Source organism: Leucopleurus acutus (genome assembly GCF_964270905.1).
Source record: "Leucopleurus acutus genome assembly, chromosome: 6".
NCBI classification, from domain to species: Eukaryota; Metazoa; Chordata; class Mammalia; order Artiodactyla; family Delphinidae; genus Leucopleurus; species Leucopleurus acutus.
Window position 1 is genome coordinate 29,821,043 of NC_139149.1, and position 24,406 is coordinate 29,845,448.

Genomic DNA, 24,406 nt, shown 5'->3' on the forward strand with positions numbered 1-24,406 from the left:
GTAGTAGTCTACAATATTCTTTCTGTTCAAATGCTTTTCTCACTGGAAGAATAGGTAAATGGGTTAGGGTTCTGTGATGGCCTGGCAATTCAGATAGGTATATTAGACCTCTATAGGGAAAAGGTGGGAGAGAAAGTTGTCTCTGACCTTAGCAAAGATTCACCCACAATCCCCAGTCATGGCAGAATTATCCTATTCCTTTCTTTACAATAATCAATTTAGATAATGAAAATCTATTCCAAATTTAGCAAGTCAGCTACAATAAATTAAAGCCGTGAATGCAGAGAAATTGAAGGTCTGAATTCTGACATATCTTTCCAGCCAAACTGGTCATTTTTCTACAGCTTTACCCTTAATCCCTTCAGAAAAGAGTGTAAAGCTCTCTCTACAGAATCATATACAAGGAACATTAAAACAGCCAAGGGCATGGTCAAAATAATGTCTAAAAACTAGAGTCATCCCAGTGGTTTCAGAGCTGAAAATTGGTTTCATCAAAATCCTATTTGCTTCTTTTATTTCTGTGGCTGAAGATTTGCACCCTTTGGTTCAAGATGATTAATTTAGGAAATTGTGTTTTGTTTCTCTATACAATTTTACTGGAATAAAAGTCACTGCTAGAATTGAATTGGGTAACATATTGGAAAGCTACTTGATTAATTTTCATTTCTAAAATCCATGTTATTAAAGTACATTTTCTAAATGTGTTGTACGAATTTAAGTTATAGCTGTCTTAGCTACAACTATGTTTTAGAATATATAGGGTAAAAACATTCTACCAGTAGTTATAATTTTATGCTATAAAACTTCATGAGATTGTTACTAAATACGATAAAGAGAATAAAATTTAAGATATTAGGATAAATTGTTCTTCCTAATTATTTACACACAGAATTCCCAAATAATTAAGGCACAGATGTTGTCTTTTCATTTATTTTTGACTGAGAGAAAATGTGGAGAAACAATTACTGCTATTTTCTACTTCACTCTGCATATGTAGACAAAATCTTTGAGGAAGAAATTGGTTTTTACCACCTTGAACTCCTTGAAAATTTCTGTAATGCCATGATGAAATTGTGGTTAAAAACAAGTTTCCTAACAAAAATGACATATTTCAAGCAGCCCACAAGCAAAACTTTAAGGCTTGTCTTTAGTTTCTTGGGTCTTTACATCCTTACTCCGTGGTCACCACTAACAAATGCTCTCCAAAGACACAGGTGTTCAGGGTCCTTGTGCATTTCCTTATCTTCCTCATTACCTCCTTATTTCCATAAACTGCACTAAGAAACTGTTTGAAATTCATCCCCACTTATGTACTAGTGATTGGCAATAGTCTACAGTTATATCACCAGGAAAAAAACACTATAACAATGTGAGCATTAAAATGGTTTGGCTGTATGAAATAGACTTACATCATGCGTGGAGATAAAAATCATTTTGGTCCCTTAAGAACAATCCCTGATAATGTATTAGCCATGAAAGACAAAAAAAAAAAAAAAAAAAAAAGGATAGCAGTAGAAATGTCTTGAGCCACAGGGTTGGAAAATAAAGCAAGGAGCTACCACTGAAGCTCTGTTATAGTTCTTTCTTGAAGATCATAAATATTGTTGCTATATTAGTTAAATTTGTGGTTCAGCTGAGCTTATAGAGTATTCTAAAAAGAAAACTTTCTCACTTTGAGATAGCACAGTCTAAAAGGGAGAAATGCTAAAAACAAAAGAAAGCAAAACAAAAACAAAAAACTTATTAAAGAGAAAATAAACACGTCCCATTTCCAGAGACTATACAAGAAAATCAATAGCTTGCACACCTAACTTGGAAGGTCTAGAAAGGGTATGGAGAAATATACTTAAGAGAAAGAGGTAATTTTCAATATTTTGTAAGTTTGATATATGCTTAAAGTTATACTGCACTGGAAAAAAATAAATTAATGCAGAAAACCATTTGGGAAACGAACACTTTTCCATTTTAAAGCAGTTATGTAAATTTAAACTATCTCCCTATGGGTATTACTCATCTCTTAAAGAAATAGTCATTTAATTCTTATATTTTAAATAGACTTCTGTTTAGTTTTTACAAACAACATGAAAATATTTTGTATTTTACCCAATCTCTTAAGGTACATAATTAGAGAAAGAGGCAGTATGAAACAATGGGTATTTGTGGCACACTCCAAACTCAAGAGCAAGAATCTAAACCTCACAGACATTCCTGAATAAGACAAGTATGTATGTGGTAAGCACACGGAAAGTTTGAGGATGCTGGTGAATTAAGAGCACGGGCATAAATCACAGTGGCAGCTGCTACCCAGCTTGGATTGTGTCCATTCAGGGATGTGAACCCAGAAATGCTACACCTTCCTATTTTTTCATGAGTAGCCAGAAATCTGGATTTTCATGTGAAATTTTAATTTCAATTTGTGACTTAGAAGCTGCAAAATCCAATTCTGTGGGGAATAGTAAACATCACACTTGCTAATGAATATCTGCACTTAAAGTAAGACTAAATTCTTAAGCAATATGAATGAAACTCTAACTATAGCAATGGAGGTACCCAGGAGTGAGTGGAAAAATATCTTTAGTTAAGTATTCTTTATGTTGCTGAAAAATCAACACATGAATGGACTTCTTCATCTAATGCCTAGAGCTGGCATAAACATACTACAAGAGCAAGAAATATCTTTATTTTTGGCACACTTGTTCTAGAGAGTGCTATCACATATTCATGTCACTATTGCACAGTTTGGGGCAAAGAGAAATTTGCAGCAGGACAGATACAAGCCACATCTTTCCAAAGAAGCTACTTCTGACGATCAAAGATATGCTAAAACTAACTGTGATTTCTCTAGTCAATGTAATAATCAGTCTAGTTTTAATGATTTGATTTTATGCTTTCACTGCAGACTGGAAGGGAAAAAAAAATTTGAGGGAAGCAATTCACATTTCCATCCTGTCATAAATGGAAATCATTCCTTTCATCTCAGATAGTATATATGAGTAAACTCTGACAACAGAACTTAGGCAACAAAATGGATCAGTAGCCCAGATTCTCTTGAAGTAGGTGGGTTGAGGGATGAAAAGGGTAAGGCTGAATATACGCACCTCATAACCTTTTAACCATGACTGGATTATAATCATACTTTTGCTCCCTAGCTAATTCCAAATTTTAAAGGCTAAGGATCATCAATCCCATATTATTCCTTAGTTCTAAGAACAGAAACTTGAGGTTCTGGAAAAGATGTTTATTTTTAAATCCCAAGGGCTGTGGGGCTGGGGGGGACAATCTGGGTAATGCACAACTACCTTAAAAGAGAATTTTATACCTTCCCTAGTCTAGCTGTTCTTAAGAGAGTTTTTTTCCTTGCATTAGCTATGGTTTACATCTTCTACTTTCTTGGATATGGTGTGATGTCACAAGTTGGAGGCATCACCTGGACAATTCAAACAGAACAAAGTTTATGGCAATCTTATATACATACATGCATGGATCCCTGAATACATGCTTCAGAAGTACTAATTATGAGGTACTGCTACAGCTCTAATGCATATCTAGAGTGACTGTATTAAATACTATGAAATCATCATGGAAATGTCATACCTGTTTTAAAAGTGTGTAGTTGGAACCATCAGTGCTAATTTTCCTTATCTCATGATGATCAGCAAGAATTAGAAAAGGTTCTTCATCTAAATACCAAGACAAGAAACATATTAGACTTTAGTATTTATGGTTTTCAACTCTGCTTAGTCTCAGTTTAGTTACTACAGCGATGCAAGTTCAAATGCAGTGCCCTCTGGTAGATTAATGGTTAAAAAATTCTTCCTGAGCACCTCTACTGATAACAATTGAAAAGAAAGCAGATGCCTGTGCAGTACAGAAAATCTAGACAATTCCAAATCCCTCTCTTTCCCTCAGTCTTCTTGAATATTAAATTATCTAATTTATTTGAAAATTAGTAGAAAACACCTGCTGTTAAAATCTTATTTTTTGTTGTTTCTTTTTTTAAAATTGGAATATAGTTGATTTCCAATGTTGTGTTAATTTGAGGTATACAGCAAAGTGAATCAGTTATACATATATAATATATCCACTTTTTTTTTTAGATTCTTTTCCCATATAGGTCATTACAGAGTATTGAGCAGAGTTCCCTGTGCTATACAGCAGGTTCTTACTAGTTATCTACTTTACATATAGTAGTGTGTACATGTCAATCCCAATCTCTCAAATGGTACAAATGAACTTATTTACAAAACAGAAATAGAGGCACAGATGTAGAAAACAAACCTACGGTTACCAGGGGGAAAGGGGTGGAGGGAAGGATAGAAATCTTATTTTTAAATGAATTTCAGAGAAGGATAATCTGCACCTATCTTAGAAACCTACAGTACAGCTAAACATTCCTATAACCAGAAAATTCTTTCTTGATAATCAAATAACCAGCTTATGCTCTCAGAATAACTTCAGTGAAAACCAAGAGTTTCACTGCCTACATACACGTTTTTCAGCTGCCTGGAAGCTTCTCTTAAGTAAGAGTCTATTTCCTTCTTATTTGTCCAACATGCTTTAGTATATTATTTGTTCTAGAATCTAGGAAAGATAATAAAAATAATCTAACCATGCTTCATATATGTAAAGATCAAACTCCTTTTAAACATCTTTGTTTCTAAGATGCATTCGTACACTTAGATGCCTCGTAAGCAAATTTAATGTCAGCATAGATTAGAAAAAAACAATGAAAAAGGTAGCCACTTTACGTGATTAAATGAGGACTTTATTGTAAATCATTTATTGTTATAGAGTTATTGTCCTGTTTATGTTCAAATTATTTGAATTATTATTATGAATAATATTATTTGAATTATTATTCAAATTATTTGATTTGAATTATTATGATGTTCAAATTTATGTTCAAACTTATTACTTTCTTCCTTTCAGCCTTCAGTTTTACAGTATATGTATAATACATAGGGCACTGTACTCTGTTTTAGCATACTCTGTGTCAGAGATTAGAAATGTGTGTCACAGATGCTCGACATCACCTTCTACCAGTGATGGCAGCACCTCTAATCATTCCAGTCTTTCTGTTGAGGTTAAATAGAGACTCAGAACCCTACTCAAAAGAGTTGTCTCTCAAGTTAAAGTTGCTTTGCCCTCCTATCAATATAGTTCTACATTCATAAATGTTATTAATCAGTCATGTTCTACCTCAATACTTAGGCAGTTCTGTTCTTTACAACTTAAATTGTAAGACCTGAAATTTGAAACTCCTAGAGGAAAACATAGAGAAAAATCGCCTTTACACTGGTCTTGGAAATGACTGTTTGCCTATGACACCAAAAACACAAACAACAAAGCAAAAATCATCAATGGGGACTACATCAAACAAAAAACTTCTGCAAAGCAAAAGAAACAATCGGGACTTCCCTGGTGGTGCAGTGGTTAAGAATCCGCCTGCCAATGCAGGGGACACAGGTTCAATCCCTGGTCCAGGAAGATTCCACACTCTGTGGAGCAACTAAGCTCGCGAGCCACAACTACTGAGCCCTCATGCTGCAACTACTGAAGCCCACGTGCCTAGAGCCAGTGCTGCGCAACAAGAGAAGCCACCACAATGAGAAGCCCGCGCACCACAACGAAGAGTAGCCCTGCTTGCTTCAACCAGAGAAAGCCTGTGCGCAGCAATGGAGACCCAACACAGCCAAAACTAAATAAATTAATTTTAAAAAAGAATTGACTATTAAGGAAAGTTTAGAAGAAAAAAAAAGAAACAATCAACATAATGAAAAGGCAACCTATGGGATGGGAGAAAATACTTGCAAATAATATATCTGATAAGGGGTTAATATCCAAAATATATAAATAACTCATACAAATCAATAACAAAAAATAAACAATCTATTAAAAAATGGGCAGAGGAACTGAACAGACATTTTTCCAAAGAAAGCATACAGATGGCCAATAGGCACATGAAAAGGGGCTAAACATCTCTGAACATCAGGGAAATGCAAATCGAAACCATAATGATATATCACCTCACACCTGTTAGAATGGCTGTCACCAAAATGACAAGAGATAAATGTTGGCAGTGACTGAAGAAAAGACAAACCTTGTGCTCTTTTGGTTGGAATGTAAGTTGGTGCAACCACTACAGAAAACAGAATGGAGGTTGCTCAAAAAATTAATAATAAAACTGCCATCCAGCAATCTCACTCCTGGGTATATATCCAAAGGACGTGAAAATAGTATATCAAAGCTATATCTGTACTCCCAAATTTATTGTAGCATTATTCACAATAGCCGAGACATGGAAACAACCTAAGTGTCCATCAACAGATGAATGGGATCTGTATAGCCATGAAAAAGAATAAAATCCTGCGATTTGAGACAACATGGATGGTGCTTGAAGAATTATGCTAAGTGAAACAAGTCAAACAGAGAAAGACAAATACTCTATGATATCACTTATAGGTGGAATCTAAAAAAGCCAAACTCATTGAAACAGAGTAGAATAGTAGTTACCAAGGTTTGCATGGTGGGAAACATGTGGAGATGTTGGTTAAAGAGTACAAACTTTCAGTTGGAAGATGAATAAGTTCTGGGGGTCTGATGCACTACATTGTGATTATAGATAACTACACTGTACTACACACTTGAAAGTTGCTAAGAGAGTAGATCTTAAATGTTCTAACCACAAAAAAGCAGTGGTAATTATGTGAAGTGATGGAGATGTTAGCTACTACTACCATGGTAATCATATTACTGTATATAAGTATATCAAGTGAATGCATTGTATTACCTTAATGTTACACAATGTTATAGGTTAATTATATGTCAATAAATTTTGGGGAAAATATCTAGCCTCCCTTTAGCAAAAGATTTATTATTCAGGGACACTCATATTTATATTAAAATTGTTATTAGTTTCTATTTATTACTTTTAATGGAAAACCACTATATCATGGATACATGATGTAACAAGACCCAAATAAATGATTAGCATTCACCTCCTTTTCATAATCCTTTGTGAAAAGTTTAAAGTAATGGAAACACTAACTAGTTTTTAGATTTTATCTTTTCTTCTTATCCTATGTCACTAAATGAATGATGTAGTAAGCAGTGAGCTGGCAAAAAAAAAAAAAAAGTAGGCTGGCAAAGAAAACAATGGGCTCCAAATAATACACAAATTTATTCAGAGATGGACATTCCAAGAATAAGTGAGTGGAATGAAAAACTGAAAAGAGTTATTTTTCTCCATAATGTGCATAATTTTAACCAGTTAAAAAACTAACTTTTAAATTCCTATCCCTTTTATTTATTTTATGAAAGTAGATGAGAAAAATCTAGTTTTTTTTTTTTTTTTGTGGTATGCGGGCCTCTCACTGCTGTGGCCTCTCCCGCCGCGGAGCACAGGCTCCGGACGCACAGGCTCAGCAGCCATGGCTCACGGGCCCAGCTGCTCCGCAGCATGTGGGATCCTCCCAGACCGGGGCACGAACCCGCGTCCCCTGCATCGGCAGGTGGACTCTCAACCACTGCGCCACCAGGGAAGCCCAAACATCTAGTTTTTTAAATGTTGTTCAACATAAATGTATATGAGAAACTGGCAATGCTATTTAATTGATTATACTCAATATCACAGTAAGAGGAATAGAAACATATTATGCACCATTTTCTGCCCATTTTAAGTTATTATTATGTATTACTTTGTATCATTTTAATAAGTTTGATATTCTCCCCTGATGAATCATAATTTGTTTTAATATTTTATTGAATTTTCTAATTCACAAATCAAACACACTGCTTGAAATAAACAGAAGTTTAATAATACTTGTTGAATCACTGGAAGAATTCAAATAGTCTTATATTCCTGATCTTTTGTTATTGTTGTCATCATTATTACTATTATTATTACTGACCCGTTGTTCTCCTTGGCACACATATATAAGTGTGTGTATGGTGTAGGGGAGAAGGAAAAAAATATTAGGACGCTGTCACAACAGGTTCTTTAATAGCCTTGGCCAAACCTGCTCCCAAGAACCTGTGATACAGGAAGCAGTGCTAGAGATAGTTCTTTTTACTTGTTCTCAAAATCTAGAAAACACTTAATAATTCACAGGACCACACTGGAATGGTACTAAAAACAGAGCAGTGTGTGGACAACATGCAATATCAGAGTGACAAATTTCCATATCAAGGTAAGTAGAGGAGAATTTTGACTTCTTAGAAACAGCAATGAGGAATGAATTCAACAAGAATAGCTACAAAATCAGATCCATATGTGTAACTGAGGCTGACTCAGTGGACAAGTTCAATTCGATACCTGAGAGTGATTTGCAGCCATTTGGGTTATCAGGTTGTATTTCATATCCATCTGTACAGAGGCACCTGTAGGTCCCATATGTATTGATGCATTGCTGGCTACACGGAAAGCCCAAAGAGCATTCATCAACATCTACACATGTTTTACCATCATCCTTCAGTTGAAATCCAGGCCAGCATTTGCACTGGAGAATGAAAAACAAGCATAATCAATTCATATCATTGTCACTGTCTCTTGCTATTGGATATCCGTTTAGCGTGATTCAAGCAAGAAAATCAGTTAATAATAGATAATGCCAAGTCTTTCTGTCCCCCAGAAATTAAACTTTAATAAGAATTACATATATTACATACAGTTTAAGTTAAAAAAGGATTCTCTCAAATACCATCATTTGATCTTCTGAGGTTGACAAGATTACAAAAGTTAACCAACATAAATCAGCAAACCATGTTGGCTAGAGAATGGCAAGGAAAACAAAACTAAACCATCAGCTTCTTCTGTTTTTTTTTTTCTATTGCATTATATTGTGTTTTTAGAAGACTTTAATAATCATAAGGATTAACCCTTAAGTGGAGCTCTGAGAATTACTAATATTGTCACGTATGTTATTTCATTAGAGTCTTAACAGAAATCTATGATATAGGCACTATTATTAGTTAACCCATGAGAAACCCAGAGGCACAAAGGTGAAATTGTGTAGATAAAGCCAGAAGGAGAGCTGATTCCCTCTGTAATTTTTAACAAATAATAAGGCTCAATAATATTTATTGGCAGGGTCTGAGTCCTTAACCAAATATGATGTCTGGAGAAATAATAAAATTAACATAGTTTCCCCTTCATAATTAAATCAATGTGCATCATCAAATCATTTTTTTTCCAGCATCTCTATCATGTTCTATATGACCCTCTAATGATTATGTAATATTTACTAACTGGCATATCAGTTCTCAGTACAATGTCATACCATATATGTCTTTGCATTCCTGAAAATAAAAAGGGGCGGTGATTGGTCTTTCAGTTTTATATTCAGTCCCTGTCAAGTAGCATACGGAATTATAATTATACAACACGAACCTATAATTGGCCAGATGATTGTGAACATGTTAACCTTCACCAAGACTATTTAGTGGCCTTTGAATAAAAGAACTTGTGAGTACTGAATAGGATAGTGAATTAGGTAGGAACTCTAAGTTGTCAAGAAAAACTAGTATTCAAGAATTATTCATAGTAAACATTTGAGCCTTTGTATCTATTGGGAAAATATTAGAGAGAGATATGTGCTTATTATTAAATAATGAGCACACAATTAATTGAGGGGTAGAATTTTTTTAAGTACAAAAAATGGTGTTCATTATGTGGAGGAGAAGGAGCATCAACTTCACCTGAAAGTGCTCAAAGATAAATGAATATCTTTTTTTTTTTTTTTTTTTTTGCAGTACGCGGGCCTCTCACTGTTGCGGCCTCTCCCGTTGTGGAGCACAGGCTCTGGACGCGCAGGCTCAGCGGCCATGGCTCACGGGCCCAGCCGCTCTGCGGCATGTGGGATCTTCCCGGACCGGGGCACGAACCTGTGTCCCCTGCATCGGCAGGTGGACTCTCAACCACTGCGCCACCAGGGAAGCCCTGAATATCTTTTTCTAAGTCCTTTAACAAGAAACAAATCTCTTTAAGCTCTTGGCACTTTTATCATTAACAATTTACACCAATATTTATCTAATAATCCTAAGATTATTAGATACAATAATAATCCTAAGATTATAAAGAATTTTTTGTAATCCCCAGAATCCACTAGCAAGCCAGCAAATCAAAGCAAAATCCACAACTTAATTTTCCAAATTCTCCTCATAATATTTGAGCCTGTGACAATATTACTTTTTTTTTTTTTTTCGGTACGCGGGCCTCTCACTGTTGTGGCCTCTCCCGTTGCAGAGCACAGGCTCCGGATGCGCAGGCTCAGCGGCCATGGCTCACGGGCCCAGCCGCTCCGCGGCATGTGGGATCTTCCCGGACCGGGGCACGAACCCGTGTCCCCTGCATCGGCAGGCGGACTCTCAACCACTGCGCCACCAGGGAAGCCCAATATTACTTTTTTTGAGAAGACTCATCCTACTACCTGATGAGGAAGTCAGGGGAATTGGTGTTTATCCTATGTCAAAAAAAAAAAAAAATAGATGCTAAATGTCACTGAAATATATACTTAAAAGTAGTTAAAATGATAAATTTTATGTTGTATATTTTACCACACTTAAAAAAATAAATAAATTTTTCAAAAAGAAAACTGAAAAGCTACAAAAAGATATCACTGAAAAGAACTGGAAATCAGACATGTGATCATGTGGAACCCAGAGACACATAAGCAGACACAGGGTATAGTTGAATTCAAGGGGCGCTTCAGGACAGGTGAAAGGACATTTTATAGAATGCATTAAATTCCTCTCAAAAAGAGTACTATGAAAAGAAATAGTGTCCGAATTCTAATATGGCTTCTGAAAATTACTTTGAATGGCTAATGTCAGGCTTATAGAACTACTATATTAAATAGTCAGTTTGGATAAAAACATATTTGTGGAAAATTAATTTCTTGAAGGTAAAAGTTACCAAATGCAATGAACATTTCTGTAAACAAATGAAATTAGGATGTTTAAGGTGTAGAGTAAGTATTTTTAATGTGTTTATTAAAAGAGAAGATTTTTTTAAAAGACAATTTCCTCCCCAGTCTTGTTAACCTTGTTTTAACAAAAACATTTTTTGCTCCCAAATAATTAAAAGGCATTTATGGGAAATTCTACTAACCTAACATTCATAAATTGAATGAAAAAATAATAATCATTTGTGTCAGAGATATAAGATGAGAGATTCATCTATATTTAATAAAAAAAAGTTTAAAAATGTTTCATTTTCACTTAAAAAAATTTTTATGAAAGTGAGATATATATATTCAATGTCATGTTAATATTTCTCATAATCAAGAACTATTTCAAATTGTCTTGATTTATATTAATTTTTATAGAGAAACATATAGCTACCAGAAACAAATATAGCTATCCAAAGTTTTCCTATTACATTCAGAAAAATTTGCAGCTTTTTAGTGATATTTTAAAATACTGGTTATCTTATACACATTAAAATTTATTTATCTCCCAAAAGTACATTTATTTTCACATGGTAAGTTACCATTCCATCCAAATAAGATTCTTGCTTAGTTAAGTGTTATTACTCCCTTTTGAATAGTTAAATCAATTGTATTTGTTTTACAGCAAATTGTTCATAGTCCAGAAGGTCTAAATTTTGCTTTTATAAGCAATTTTCATTTTATTGCAGAATTTGAAGGAGGAGTTGTCATGTTCTGCTGATAATGTAATGAGAAATAGTTTACTGGATAGTTTTCCCCATTCTCTGAAAAAGAGAAACCCACCAGCTAACACTTTTTTCCCCAAATAGATAAGCATTTTGTTGTATATAACATTTTTTATTCAATCTCCTATAAATAAATTGTCAGAAATATAACATATTATATATATGTTTTAAAATGACATATATAATATAAATATAATATATATATCAACACAATATATAAAATATTTGTTTTGAATCTTTGCTTAAATCTCTTATTTATGATTCTCATCCTAGCTCCTTTCATTTTTGAACTGGTCTTGCTTCCCCCAGTAGATGTTTTATTTTATTCATTAGTTTTTTGTTTTGTTTTGTTTGTTTGTTTTTTGCGGTACACGGGCCTCTCACTGTTGTGGCCTCTCCCGTTGCGGAGCACAGGCTCTGGACGCGCAGGCTCGGTGGCCATGGCTCACGGGCCCAGCCGCTCCGCGGCATGTGGGATCTTCCCAGACCGGGGCATGAACCCGTATCCTCTGCATCGGCAGGCGGACTCTCAACCACTGCGCCACCAGGGAAGCCCTATTCATTAGTTTTGACATGTTTGTATATTAAGGAACATTATCCACTGCAATTTTGTCAGGTATCATATACATTGCCTTTTGAATAATTAAACAGTTTGTCTCTTTTACCTAGAATTCTCATTTCATTCTATGACTCCTTCAGAGAAGTCAGAGAAAATAATTATATTTTAAAGGTATCAATAAACAATTATTTCTCTGTGAGGAATCTTATAAAGTAATTAAAATAGTATGATTTATCATGGCTTTCTGGGTGAGATTTACTTCTACCAAAACTAGTTTTCCAAATATGGAATCCCTGGGCACTCAGTATTTCTTACATGCAGGCATTAAAAAAAAATTACACTGTACTTTTGATGTTATGTCAAAAGGTGACTATTCCATATTCTATAATTTTTAGATTTTACCACCAAGATTATGACAGATTAAAAATATACACAGGATAAACACAAATCTACTTTGAAATTTAAATTTTAGACAGATAGATGGATAGATATACATTCTATATGATAAGAATAGATTATTTATAACATGACAAAATTTAAACTATTACCTTTAATAATTCTATAATACATTCCCTGACTTTTTTGGAAACATTTCTATATTGATTGTACATAAATCACCAATAACATTTTTTCTGCTTCATTGGGTTTCAAAACCGTTACTGCCAAAATTAATTACCTCATATATACTCATCACATTAAGAGCTGTTGTTTGGTGAATTTACCATTAGATAGAACTGACTTGTCATAGAATATCAAGGCTGTCAAGGAAAAACTGAAGCATCTTTGTAATACACACTTTTTTTTTCTCTAGCATCTTTTAAAGAAAGTCACTTAGTTCCAACTGAAATACTTTTAGATGTGAGAAATTTGGCAACTCATTCCAATGTAGAGAATTCTAATGTTCAAAAAGTCTTTCTTATACAGAATCTGCTTCCCAACTCCTATTTCCAACATTTGAAACAACTCAGAAAGGTATGCTCCCTATTCCAGTACTTCATATATTTAAATACAACTGACTAGCCATTTTTCTCTTGGTAAAACTTCTTCCAAAGGTGTGTTTTCCAGACCCCCTTATGCCACTGGCTGTACAAATGGGGATACAGTACAGTTTGTCAAGGTTCCTCTTAAAGTGTCATGTCCATAAATATGCACAGTACCCCAGGTATGTTCTGATCAGTGCAGAACTCAGTAGAACAAAATCTGAACTCTGTACTACTCCTAACTGGATTAGACTGCCTCTGTGGTTCGTAAAAGCCATGTCCTTTTGCTGATTCATACAGAGCTATTGTCCAGTTAAAAACACTAATTTCCAGCTGAATTGCTTTTACTGAGGTTTTCCCACATTTACATAATTGATTTTAACCTAATGCACCACTTCAATATTATTTTTTGTATGCATCTTCCGTTCCAACATATTGAAACAGAGATGTTTTCAAAAGCTATTTGTGTCAATCAATTTTGTCAGTGAATCACATTCTTCAGGAAAATGGGACTAACAAAAAGCAATTAGAATGTTAGGCATGATTTATTTTTAGTATACCTGCACTCAGTCCTAATAATTCATGTGTTCTGTTTTTTTTCTTCCTGTTTATATGAAAAAATATTGTATTCTCCAGTGTTGTGGTACATAAATGATTAGCCCATTCCACTTCAAGGATGTATGAGAGGGGAAACGAAGGAAGCAACGGGAATTTAAGAGAGTTGCATAAACATTTATGCAGCTATTAACAGCAGTTACCTTCCTCAAACACTGGTCGTCCTTTGCTTTTTTCTTTATGATCAGCATTTATTAGAAAACATTTTGATTTTTCTGTCTCCATGAGTATATTCTCACAATTTATATACCACACTATTGTTATGGTTTGCACATACAGAAACTCTCCATTTAAATAGTTTTAACTAATGATACTATAATTACTTTAAGTTTTACAGCTATATTGGATGAAATCATTTTTATTGCCCCAAATTCTAACCTGTCAGATGATTTTCTGTCTTTGATGCGTGCCTACCTTATAACTGGCTGGAAGGTCCTGACAATCTTGAGAACATCCACTGACTTTCCTACTCAAGCATTCATTTACATGGCAGTTTCTTTCATCTGATCCATCACCACAGTCATCCTTATTGTCACAAAGACCTTCACTGGGAATGCACCTGCCATTTTTGCACATAAAAAATGAACTGTTGCATGACTGTTCTGGAAAAAGAAAATAAAACAAATGGAACATAAAGAGCATGCCATTGTTTTATACTACAATTGTTGAATACATTCACAAATATGACGACTTGTCTGTCAAAAATTATAGTAAACATATGTACATATAAAATGCTTTATATTCAGTGTAATATTTTATACATGAAGAAAATCAAGGGCAAACCGTACTTTCATGTTCAACACACCGCAAATCTAGCTTTACATTGAAATTTAACAATCAAAATAAGCACCTATACTAAAATTAATGGAGTATTTCTGTCTTCATCTATACTGTGAAGAATGAGTTCAAAAGTGTAATGATAGCTTGACATTTCCCACAAGCCAAAAGTCTCCGAGAAATTATATGTCACTAAAAATTAAGAATCTGGAATAGCTAGATATTCCTAAGTTCTTTTTCTTCCTGGATATATAACATCGATATTTTTAAGTCCAGGCATAAAAAAGATACTTGCGGTAAATCATAGTTGTCACAAATATAGCTATAGAAAGGAGTTCAAGTTTTGCAGCTACTCACAATCTGATGATTTAAACATTACTCATTACCATACATGATAAAAGAATGCCTATTAACATGTAAACTACATGAGAAAAAAAAGTAATTGGGTTTATTCTAAAATGTATAACTATGTATTCAATCTTTGGAATAGTAAAGTGTAAAATAGACCAAGTTTGGCTATGTATATATTTCTGTTCAAATGATATGCGATTTATTTCATTTTGCCTAAGTCTGAATAATATTGACTCTATTTCAGTAAATCTCAATTTCTTTTATGATTAAATTTTCAAGTAGGTCCATACAAGAAAATTATCCTCACATAAAATAATATATTAAGAAAAAATGACTTCTTTAAAGGAGGAGGAGGATGAATTCATCTGGTTCATTGCCACAAATCTTCATATTTGGGGCACAGACTTACACTTCTATAACTAGCTCCAAAACAAAGTTGGTTACTAGGATCCTGCATGGTATCAATAGAAGCATCACATGCTTAATTATTTGCATTTCCTCTCACTGAATATTATATGAGACTAAAAAACAGAGTCACAATATTGCCTTAAAAAAACAAATTTTGGAATAAACACAGTATTATATATTTTCTGTACCTGCACTTTTACACTTTGGGTTTATAGGTGCTTCATCAGAATGGTCTGGGCAGTCAAAGTCTCCATCACACTGCCATTGAGTATTTAAAAGACATCGTCCATCAGCACAACTAAATTCTTCGGCATTGCACTGTCGGTATCCTGGAGACAAAGAAACATTCCAATTCATATAACAAATATTCATTAAAACTTTATTTCATAATGTACACTAAACTTAATTAACCATGTGAGTTACCCAGGCCTCTTATGGGAAATGTTTCTCATTTCTTTCTAGGGCAGTTACAATAATTGCAAGAGATATTTGTGGTTGGAAGTAGGATTAAAGTCCAGAAAACAAAGTTGGAAACAAGGCACTCTTATTTTGTTTCTAAGTAAGGAAACAAGAATGCAACACAAGTATACAACCTCTGTTCACTTATTATCTGTATCCTAAAGATTTCCTTTAGAATGGAAAACAAAATGAAAGCTACTCAAAATTATTTTCAAGACTAAGCCTGGTTAGGTACAGTACTAGAACATATGGATGAACTGATTCTGGGTTATAATAATAATTTTCAGAAGCTATAATGTCACGTTTATGTTTGGGAAGCAGCATTAAAAGTGTAAAGAAATTGTTAAAATGAGAAAATTAAAATCCAATTCATAGAGCAATAAGCACAAAACTATTGTAATTATCCTACATATTGATTCTTAGAGGCATTAAAAGGCTTTGTTCAAAACACAGTATCAATCAATCAGTTGTTAATGTTCATATCTAAGCTGGTTTGTAAGTAAAACTCATTTGATTTTGAATATTATGAAGTTTTAGATTGGTTTTTTCCCAGAGTTTGTTAACAATAAAAAATGTCATTTCTATTATAAACTTTCTGGTAAATGTATTGAAGAGAGAATGTAAGATTTTTATGGTTTAAAAATAAAATTTCAGCAGAAAAAAAGATTCAACAATGATTATGTAATTGAGACGTTTATCATATTGCATGGCAAAACTAGATAGTTCTAAAATATCCCCAGTTTCCCTAGTATTCCTTCCCACCCTCTCATTCTTCACTAGTTTCTCCTCTTCACTCAATACATATGTTCAAGTTTCTCCTAGTCCAATAACAATAAAAATCCATCCACATAACTCTTAACAAGACATGTCCCTTCTTCCCTGCTCAGTCAAGTCCCTACTCAATCTTCCTTTCACTTACTTACCTCTTTGCTCTCACTTACTTTCATTCATTAAAGTCTCATTTCTGCAACATCTACCTGCTGAAATTCCTCTCAGAGCTAATAAATATCAAGTGACAGTTAGTAAATTCATAGGTGTCTCTGGCTCCTACCTGCTTCACTGTTCTGCAGTGCTTGATGCTGTTGTCCATACTACCTTGGAAATAGTTTCCTGACTTAATACTCATAATCCACTCTCCCAGGCTTCTTTCTAACTTTGCTTTTGCTATTCCCTTTTCACCCTCTTTCTGTATAAAGTTTTCTTCTCTTCTACTCTAAAATATTACAGGGTAAGCCCTTATTTCAGCCTTCAGTATATGGTTTTCCCCTTTTCCTTTCTACAGTGTTGGGTATTATCATTCTTTGTCATATTTTGAGTATCACCCTTATGCTGATGGCCACCAGGTTAATATTATTTGTCCTGATCATACTCTAGAACTAAATTTTCAAACACTCACTATACAGCTTCATGTGATTGTCTGATTAACACTTCATATTCAAAATGTCCAAAATTAATTATTTGTTACATTTCTTCTCCCACACCAGCAAAACTGCCCCTTAACCTCATTCTAAAGCTCATTAACAGCAACACCATCCTCCAAGTCATCCAAGCTAGAGATTCTACTTTATCCTCCATCTGTAACTGATAGATGCTGCATAGGGAGGGCAAAGGGAAGCTAAATCTACTACCTTTCATAGGTATGTGTGGATTTCACAGCTTTTCATTTTATATTTATTCATGTATACATTTAAATATTTTACAAAAATACTATGTTCACATATTTCAATATCAACTGGGAATTTTTAATATACTAATTTTTATCACAAAAGTTATGTATGTGTTCATATATACATTATATAGACATGATGGTTAGATAAATATATATGTGACAAGATAAATTTCATAATAATAACATTAAATTTTAACAAGTAAATACATGTATAAAAAGATAAAGCAAAAGAAAAATGTTAAGTGTCTAGATTCTCTGATAGCTGTGAACTGTATTCTTTTTTCCTCACTCAAATATTGATTTGGCTGTAAGATTGAACTAACCAGCTATATATTGTCTTTAAAATAAAAGGTATTTCAAAGTACTTAAAACCAAACACATTTTTATCAACATTTTCCAGTGTGGTTCTTGATAAGAATACACTACAACAAGTAGGCATAATTTTCAAATAGGTGTGTAATTATGGTAGAGTTTAAAGAGGTTATATGTGGTGTGTCTATATTACTGAAGTTACATGTTCTTAGTGAGATTAAGAAATGTATTTCTTTGTTTTTGTTATTTATTTATATACTCCTGGAGTCATTTTAAAAGACTGTTACTCAGCCTGAGAATCTTCTCCATGAAAAGTTTATATATACTTACCACACTGCAGTGACTCATCAGAGCCATCTCCACAGTCATCATCATGGTCACAAACGAATTGCTTGGGAATGCATACTTTATTATGGCACATGAAAGCATTGTCATCACATGTGTTATTGGGAGCTAAGAAAGACATCACAAGAAATTAAGTTAGATGAGCACCGATTTTATCTTCCCCTACTTTATGAGTTTGGGAAAGGTATGTTATTGTACTCATTACACGCAATAATTCAAGGTTATTTAAAAAAGGAAACTTAGCTAAACATTCAATATATCAGATAAATTAATAATATATATTAATATATGTATTTCATTATAAGTAGTATTTGAATATATGAATATAAATATATATAATTCAAAGTTTTAGTGTTAATATGTTCAACAATTCTAGAGTGACCTTGAAATTTCAGGCCATTTAGCAATTTGTAAGTTTGCCGAAGGATGAATTCAAAGGTTCATATGTGATAAAAAATCACTCAACTATAATAATGTGGCTGGGTTTTTTCTCTCCTCATGCTTGTAGTAAAGCTAGTAAAGTGATAAAAACCTGCTTCTTTGTGAAAAATGGACCTGAAAAGACCACCAAGTGCTAATGCTCATGATGGAAGTGAAAAGAAAATCAAAAGGGCTAAGAAAGTTACTGTTTTCAAGAGGAAGATAAAACTTTGGGGTGACTTCAATGGGGTGTTGAAATAGGTTAAGATCTATGGTGAGATGAGCCCAACCATAAGTACCACACTAAATTAGGAATATCGATCCATAAAGTGGAACTTCAATCCTTTTGGAATACTGATCCATGAAAGTATTCTCTAGAAAGGGTCTTAACCAGCAGGAAAAATGGTTGATTAAAATGTGCAGTAAAACTTCAGCTGACTCGTACAGAGGAAATAAGCTTTAATAGTATATGTATAGCATCACAGAAGTTTGATCATTTAAATATTTTAATTACTTTTCTTACATGGAAAGGGTAAATGCTATGATATGACTCAAGGTTTGGGATATTTCAAATGTTAAGAATCTGCTATATGATGGATGTTAACTAAGCTTGTTGTGGTAACCATTTTGTAATAAGATATAAGCATATCAAATCACTATGTTGCACACCTAAAACTAACACAATATTGTAGGTCAATTATATCTTAATTTTTTTTAAGTGAAAGCAAAAAGAATCCTCTACATGTTATTACAGTACACTGGAAAGGGGGAGGCTTTGCAAAAAGTTGCTCTTCAACTCATAATTTTATTCTAAGGAAGCTATTTACCTTCTTGGTGCATCTGTTTATTTATCTGTTTAATGAGGATAATAAAATCTATCTGATAAATTTTCTGCAAGAACTAGATAAGGTACATGAAGCAGATCGGCTCATTTTAGGTACTCAGTACATTCTTAGTTGCTGTTTCAATTCCTATCTATACAACAATTATCTTTGGAAGATCCCCAAAAGCACTTCACCGAGATACTGTGGAAATTCAATAATGTAAATAAAAGCACCTACCAAAATAACTGATGTATAATGGGCACCTGAAAAAATTTACATGACTTCCAATCTCTCCCCTTCATGTCTTAATAGGCACTTTGCTCTACCTAGAACACTTCTCTTTCTTCTCTTTTTCCTTCACAACTGAGATAACGTTATTACTTTTCTTGAAATCCTTCCATGAGACTTCTAAGGTTTTTTTACACAATATTTATTTGTGATGACCTAGTATCTTTTCTATGTATCATTCTGACACTTAAGTTATTATAATTATTCTTTTACATGCTTATCAGCTCCCGATCCCCAAACTACTCCACACTACATGAAAAAAGGAAATCTGCTTTCAAAACTCAGTAATGACTAAAAAGAGACATGAGCAGGTGAAACAAAAAGAATTACTTAAATTTAATCAAGTGTAACTAATTTTAAACAAATTTATTTTCAAAAATGATACAGAAGCCACATAGAAGCAGCATTCAAAACTGCCCATTATAATCAGAGTAAAATTCAGTTACTAATCACTACGCTAACTTTTAACTGTGTGACAGCTTATATAACTCAAGTGAATTACGCCAATTCTAATGCATGAATTATTCTTTAAGATACTAAGCAACAGAGGCTTATTTGGAATTAATGCTTTCATGTCACTTCAGTACAATTTGTTGTATTTTAACATAATTTACTTAATAGCACCCATGTGGTCCAAAAGTGTTAATATGTGTCCTGGAGCATTAACTTGCTACAATAGCAACAGTATACAGGGACCATCTGGATCCCTGAATTGATGCATAATCCTTTATTATGTAGCTCTCAGTGGCCCCATTGACCTTTACAGGCACACATATCAGTTTCAAGATCAAACTGATTTATTCTACAATAGCATGAGCTCTGTGCACACAAGCCTGCCTCAAAGTCTTCTTTTTCCTTCTCTGCTTTAAATATCCCCCATATACACACACCCACATATACACACTATTACATTATGGCTTCAATTACAGTTTTAAAGACCTGAAGACAGGTCATCAGAGAGATGACTGGTAGACTTCACAGAGTTCACAGCACTGTTCCTAATAAATTGCTCAACAGATCCCCTATGTGACCTTGGGATCAGCATTCAAATACTCAGTCCCTTCATTCTCCTGATCATGCAAAGGAATTTATCTAAATTTTTACTATTGAGTAATCCCCTGAAAATTTCCTGAGGTGACCTAGGGTTAGAAACTTAGTAAACTGTCCGGCCTCCAAAGTTGTTCCTCTGATTCCCCAGCTTCATTCAGCTATATACATACTATTTTTACCTGACCTAAGGGCTAATATCCTCTCCGTAGGACTAATAGGTGTTTACTGACCTTCTTATCAGTAGTTATTTAGGATCACAGCAGCCATTTACAGAGTATCTGTAATAGACAATCTAAAAGCCTTCAAGGGGAGTGTGGGGTGGGAGGGTGGAGGAAGATGCTAAAAAGGAAGTAACAAACCCACCACACACACATATACAGTGTAGTTAAATTATCTCAGGAATGAAGTGAAAAATCTTCGTGCATCAAAACCAGTTTTAAAATGGGTAATCCCTCTGTTCATGTTGGAAACACCCTGAACAGTGGTTAGAGGGGTTGCTGAACTCTGTGATGACGACATCCCACCTGATTAATTCTGATACTACGTATGAGTCCAGGGATTGGGAAAGTGAGAGAAAAGGTGATATGGTGAGTACTACAAAAGCAACTGTCTGAGGATGCTGCAGCAGCTTTCTTTCATAGACAGCCCCATGAGTGTTCATACCACAGCCTGCTGTGGAGAGCTCATCGCTTCCATTTGGACAGTCCCTTTCACCATCACACAGCCAGTGTCGGGGCACACAGGCATGGGAGCCCTGGCAGCTGAACATGTCAGGCGCACAGGTGATGGCACCTGAAACCCACCAAAAAAAATGCCATTAAGATCACACACAGCAGGTCCGCTAAGAAAGATCTATAATTTCATTTCCTATAGACAAGAAGGGAAGCAGAAGAATGCCACTGACAAGGAAAAAACTGTAGTTATTTGGAATCATCACATATTATCCATCCCCTATGGACAGTTTCCTCTCAGAATTCATTCCTTCTCAGTAGCAAGTATTATATTTCTTAAAGCTACATGGCAGAAAATAATGAGTATGTTCTCCCTGTAAAATGTAGCAAAACATAGAAATCTCATTGTGAATAAACTGAGATAAAATTTCAAAAGGACTGAAACTATAAGGATAATAACAGCATTTTTATTGCTTAATATATGCTAAGCACTTAACACATTAACTAATTTAGTCCTCACAATTGCCCCAAATGGTAGAACTATTATTAGTCTCATTTCACAGAAAAGGAAACTGAGGCTCTGAGATGTTGGAAAGCTTGCAGGAAGTCACAAATTGCAGAGGGAGCCACATGTTGAACTGGGAGTCCAAAACCTTTTTGATTCCTAAGTATCTTCTCTTAACCAGTAATATCATTACTGTTCCTCCCCACCTTGTGTTGTTGAAAAGTATAAATGTATGCATGTTCCCTTTGCTTTTACACACTTAAACAGAATCTACCTTTTCTTCGCTCTATCAATTCAATGTTCCTTCAGTTGCATGATGTTGTTTTCAAATGTATACAGGAAAAAAAAGAAATGCTTGTTGACTGTAAATTCAAAGGGTCATGGGTGGTTTCTCTTTGTTTTTCTTTATATGGGCATAGGGTAATCGAGTAAAATTAGAAAATGATTCATTCTCCTGGTATTTCCCAAGCCCCAAGTATAGTTATACATATTGAATGGTTTATTTGTTATGTATATAAAATATTTGTTGAGTAAATCAGTAACATGCCCCCAAATTTAACTTCCTTTTAATTTCACTTTCTTGTGACCAAATGCTACCCATAGAATAGATGTTAAAAATCAAGTTGTAAGAATTATTAAAAAAATGTTAGTATCTCCAAGAAGAAAATATGACTGCCTAGATTGATGGACAGTTGTTTCCAAACCTTTAAAGCTACTTTAATTGGATTACCAATTATCATCTTACTTTTCAGCCACAGAGTTTTTATGAGAAGAACATGTTTTTTAATGCAATGTTATCAATATGGGAGTACAGCAGGGTGACAAACTGGAACCTCCTTGTGATCTTTTTCAACATAAACATGTCTCTTCCTACATATACTTTAATTGGGAGGACAGAATGGCAAGTGAATATTGAAAAGTCCCCCAGGTAATTCAGATTTGCTTATTTGTTGAGTATCAGTGCTAACAGAATGAGTTTAATATGATATCTATTACTGGAAGAAATTATAAAGAAAATCTATTAAACAAATGTTGCTTTAATTTAAAAATGAATTTACTTGCTACCTATTGTCTTTAGTACTTTCTATAATAAATTTCTCTTCCTACAAGTTATTTTTACATTATTCCTCCTTATCTATTTTTTTAAGCTTGTCATAAGAACATAGAGTGTCACTTTCACTCTTAGACTCTCAGTTAGTGCTTTAATTTCCATAATATTTTTATTATTTAGCTGGAGATGCAAAAAATTGCATTCTTTCTGCTACGGAAGTTTCGATACATTTAGCACCCCTTGTCTACTTTCTTATTATCACTCCAGTTTATTCCCAAGGGAGGCATAATAGATATAGCATTGATTTTACTGTTGAGAAATTTAACTTTGTATGACCTTGCAGAAGACTAGTGTCTGAGTTTCACTCTAAAATGAGGGTTATGACTAGATAATTACTAAGATACCTAAAACTATAAAATGGCATAAAGCTCTTTGCAGCTAATTTTCTGGCTCCCTTTAAAGTGTTTCAACAGATTCTGTGTTAAGAGCATACCAAAACATCATCGTCAATTTAAAAGAAAATGAGCCAAGGAAAAAACTCATGGCTTCCTTCCATAATTACCACTGTCATCTGGAGACACATTGCCTTTCTCAGGGACATGAATCCCAAGGGAGAAGGAAGACAAGCTGAAGGAATTCTACCAGATCCATCTTGGGTACCTACTTAGATATAATATTTGATTAGTGAGAGTTACTATCCAATTTAGTAAGTATTTCAGAAACCTGAATTCTGTTCCTAGTTCTGTCATCACTGATTCACTGAGTGACTTCAGGCAAATTTATTAACCTCTGTGAGTTTTTCTTTCTTCATCTATCACATGACACAGGTGAACTAGACTATGATTTTTATAAGTGAATCCTCAAATCCCAAGTCAGAACCACTATGTGCTTATGAAGAAAGAATATGTCTATATCAGAATATTTGGAGATGGGGATTAAGAATCTACATTTTTAACAAACTTCTGAATAGGATTTTTTGTACACTAAAGGTTGAAAACCACTGAGATAAATTATTTATAAAGTTCCTTTCCAATCCTAAAATATTAAGTCCAATTCATTGACTGATGCTTGGTCTAAAGCAGTAATTTTTATGTAACAACAGCTTGGTAGCATATAAATTGCAGCCCGTGATTATATTAAATAGACTGGGTGTTTTGATGGCAGGTAAATATGTTCATTACCATTAAATCCTTTAAAAAACTTATCAGGGACTTCCCTGGTGGTGCAGTGGTTGAAAGTCCGCCTGCCAATGCAGGGGACACGGGTTCGTGCCCCGGTCCGGGAAGATCCCACATGCCGCGGAGCAGCTGGGCCCGTGAGCCATGGCCGCTGAGCCTGTGCTCCGCAACGGGAGAGGCCACAACAGTGAGAGGGCCGCGTACCGCAAAAAAAAAAAAAAAACCTTATCAGGACATTGATAGACTTTGACATGACAATACCACTCTAAAAAA

General features: G+C 34.3%; 1 protein-coding gene across 1 annotated transcript in view; it reads right to left on the reverse strand.

Annotated features, from left to right (window-relative positions):
* Positions 1 to 24,406, reverse strand: part of LRP1B (LDL receptor related protein 1B) — a gene marked incomplete at its 3' end in the record, with an annotated part of 1,833,965 nt that overhangs the window by 244,616 nt on the left and 1,564,943 nt on the right. Inside the window, exons 52-57 of the mRNA XM_082841888.1 lie at positions 21,392 to 21,520; positions 18,132 to 18,254; positions 15,550 to 15,690; positions 14,240 to 14,427; positions 8,315 to 8,498; positions 3,595 to 3,680 (exon numbers count right to left, since the gene is read on the reverse strand). Coding sequence (XP_082698014.1) covers positions 3,595 to 3,680; positions 8,315 to 8,498; positions 14,240 to 14,427; positions 15,550 to 15,690; positions 18,132 to 18,254; positions 21,392 to 21,520 — 851 coding nt within the window. The remainder of the gene's footprint in view (positions 1 to 3,594; positions 3,681 to 8,314; positions 8,499 to 14,239; positions 14,428 to 15,549; positions 15,691 to 18,131; positions 18,255 to 21,391; positions 21,521 to 24,406) is intronic.